Below are 2,215 nucleotides of genomic sequence, written 5' to 3'. Positions count from 1 at the left end.
GTCTCCAAACCAGCAGCGAGAAGCGGCCAGCGCAGCAAAGCAGCCAAGCCCTGCCAGACAGTGCTGCGGCAGTGCCGAAGGGCCTGGGGGCTGGGCACGGTGTCCCAAATGCCCTTGAAAGAACGCTGCACAGAAAGGGCCCCAAACCTCCCCCCTGAGGCTTTTAGCAGGTAGAACAATCTGTTCAGAAGCTGCACAGCTCTCATGATGCTTTACTGAATCCTTCTCTGCACAAACGGAGACCAGGAATCCTTGTGCTACCCACAGCGGGCCCAGGGGATGGTTTACCACCGTGCAACCTTCCAATATTTAGTGCCAGACTTATCACATCCCTCTGCAATTGTCTCCTGAGCAGACACAACAAGCCCCTTTTGCACCAGACTTGTTTATCATTTCTGTGCCTTTTATCATTTCTGTGGTTTCCTCAGCCTCCATCTCCACTTCGTTCTGACCCCTCCTCGACACAGACCGACTCCTCCTGGGACCTCTGCTCCGCTGAGGAGTGGAGCAGCTCCCTCCGCCCTCTAACAGCAGCGAGTCTGGCCAGACACTGCAGAATGACACGTGCCATCGAAGAGGGCATCACTACTGACTCACGCTGTGACCTGCTAGATCCCCAGATCCCTTCCCACCATCCTGCTGCTCAAAAAGATGCTCAGTTTTACTTCATTCCTTCTTCCCAGACCTGTTCTCCACAGCATTCACATCCCAGCTGAGATCCCATCACCAGGTCACCAGCTGACCAGCTCCAGAGCCCAGATCATGCTGTGCCCAGGAGGCCTGGGGGAAGGGAGGGAGGGAGCGATCGCTCTGGGTGGGCTCAGAGGTGCTCTCCAAGCTCTGAAAAAGGAGTCCCTGTTCCTCTGGGCTGGCAGAAGTGGAAAATGCAGAGGGAAAAGGTGCAGTACAATTCCAACAAGACCTGCCCCGGGTTTGTGCTTGGTTCAGACCATCAAGAAGCGTCACCCGGAGCTGTGTGGGGCTGAGGGACGTAGGGCACACAGGGTGTTTCTCTCACCTTTCTGCAGTAGCATGGCACTGGTCTCAGGCGAGCAATTCCCCTCATTGATGAGGTACTCGTGGAATTCCTTGAAGCCAATGGACTGGAAGATGCCGTGCTGGTAATCCTGCCTGGAGAGCAAGACAAGAGACAGGGGTCAAGGTCATCTGTGTCCGAGCAGGGGCAGACCTCACCCTCCCAGTTACAGCTGAGATCTCAGCCTCACCCTGCAGGGACCTCCCCAGGTGACACGAGCCCATGGCCTCAGGGACAAGCCAAGCCAGGCACAGAGGGACGCAGAGCGATGCCCTCGGCGCCAGCCCACGTCAGCTGGGTGAGCACTCAGGCAGCACCACGGAACTCGTACTGAGGGACACTTGCCAGATACGGTCCCGGCAAAATTAATGCAGTGCTGAGACCCACGAGGGCTCTGCTGTCTGACCAGCCCCGGTCTAAAGGTTTGGCAGAGAAGGCCAGGAAGGGATGGAGGATCTGGCTGGATCCCATCCTAGGCTGCTGCAGGAGCAGGCCCTGCCAGGAGAGGGCTGGGAGCAGGGATAATTGGGAGCTGCTGCAGGGAGAGTTAGTCCAGGCCCTGCATGGGTCTGGCGGGTGTGACTGGGAGCAGAAAGGGAACTGGCTTCTCACCCACCGGTTCTCAGCCACCTTCTCTTGGTTGTAGCGTCGGTGGAAGTCCCGCAGCTCCTCCAGCAGTCCTGCAGCCAGCATGTCATCCACCCGCTTCTCCAGCCGCTGGTCCAGAGCTGGGAGAGGAGAGCAGGGCACACTCAGCTGCTCGGAGTGGGGCACCTGGGAGGCCCACAGCTGGATAATGGCCTAGGGCTCAGCTCAGCACTGCCAGCCTCCCAATCCACCCGAGGAAGGCAGAGCCCAGCAGGAGAAGGATCAAGTCCTCCGTCACGCCCTCTGATGCCAAAGGAATTGCTGCCCTGTTCAGGGAGGAGGCTGGGGCAGGAGCAGGGATTCAGCCCTAATCTTGCATCACCTTGCCTAGCCAGCCAGGAACCCACTCTCACCTGCCTGGTCTGCATGGAGCCACAAGATGCAGGAATGTGGGTATTTCAGGGGCCCCCCTAAAGGCCCCCCACCTTCCTCCTCCTGCTGCTGGTGCAAGATTTCACTGTGGGGGATCCCCGTCTCTTCAAACACTTGGAGGCTCCTGTAAGCAGAGACAGAGAGAGCTCAGAGGCTGGG

The 2,215-nt window shown here is 58.4% G+C and overlaps 1 protein-coding gene across 1 annotated transcript in view; it reads right to left on the bottom strand.

The window, feature by feature from the left end:
• Positions 1-2,215, bottom strand: part of TRIT1 (tRNA isopentenyltransferase 1) — a 9,769-nt gene that overhangs the window by 5,716 nt on the left and 1,838 nt on the right. Inside the window, exons 4-6 of the mRNA XM_010147756.1 lie at positions 2,038-2,180; positions 1,653-1,764; positions 1,019-1,131 (exon numbers count right to left, since the gene is read on the bottom strand). Coding sequence (XP_010146058.1) covers positions 1,019-1,131; positions 1,653-1,764; positions 2,038-2,180 — 368 coding nt within the window. The remainder of the gene's footprint in view (positions 1-1,018; positions 1,132-1,652; positions 1,765-2,037; positions 2,181-2,215) is intronic.

This window comes from Eurypyga helias, unplaced genomic scaffold (assembly GCF_000690775.1).
Source record: "Eurypyga helias isolate BGI_N326 unplaced genomic scaffold, ASM69077v1 scaffold19492, whole genome shotgun sequence".
Lineage (NCBI taxonomy): Eukaryota > Metazoa > Chordata > Aves > Eurypygiformes > Eurypygidae > Eurypyga > Eurypyga helias.
The sequence above is the reverse complement of the archived record's forward strand: the minus strand, read 5'-3'. Positions and strand labels throughout refer to the sequence as shown.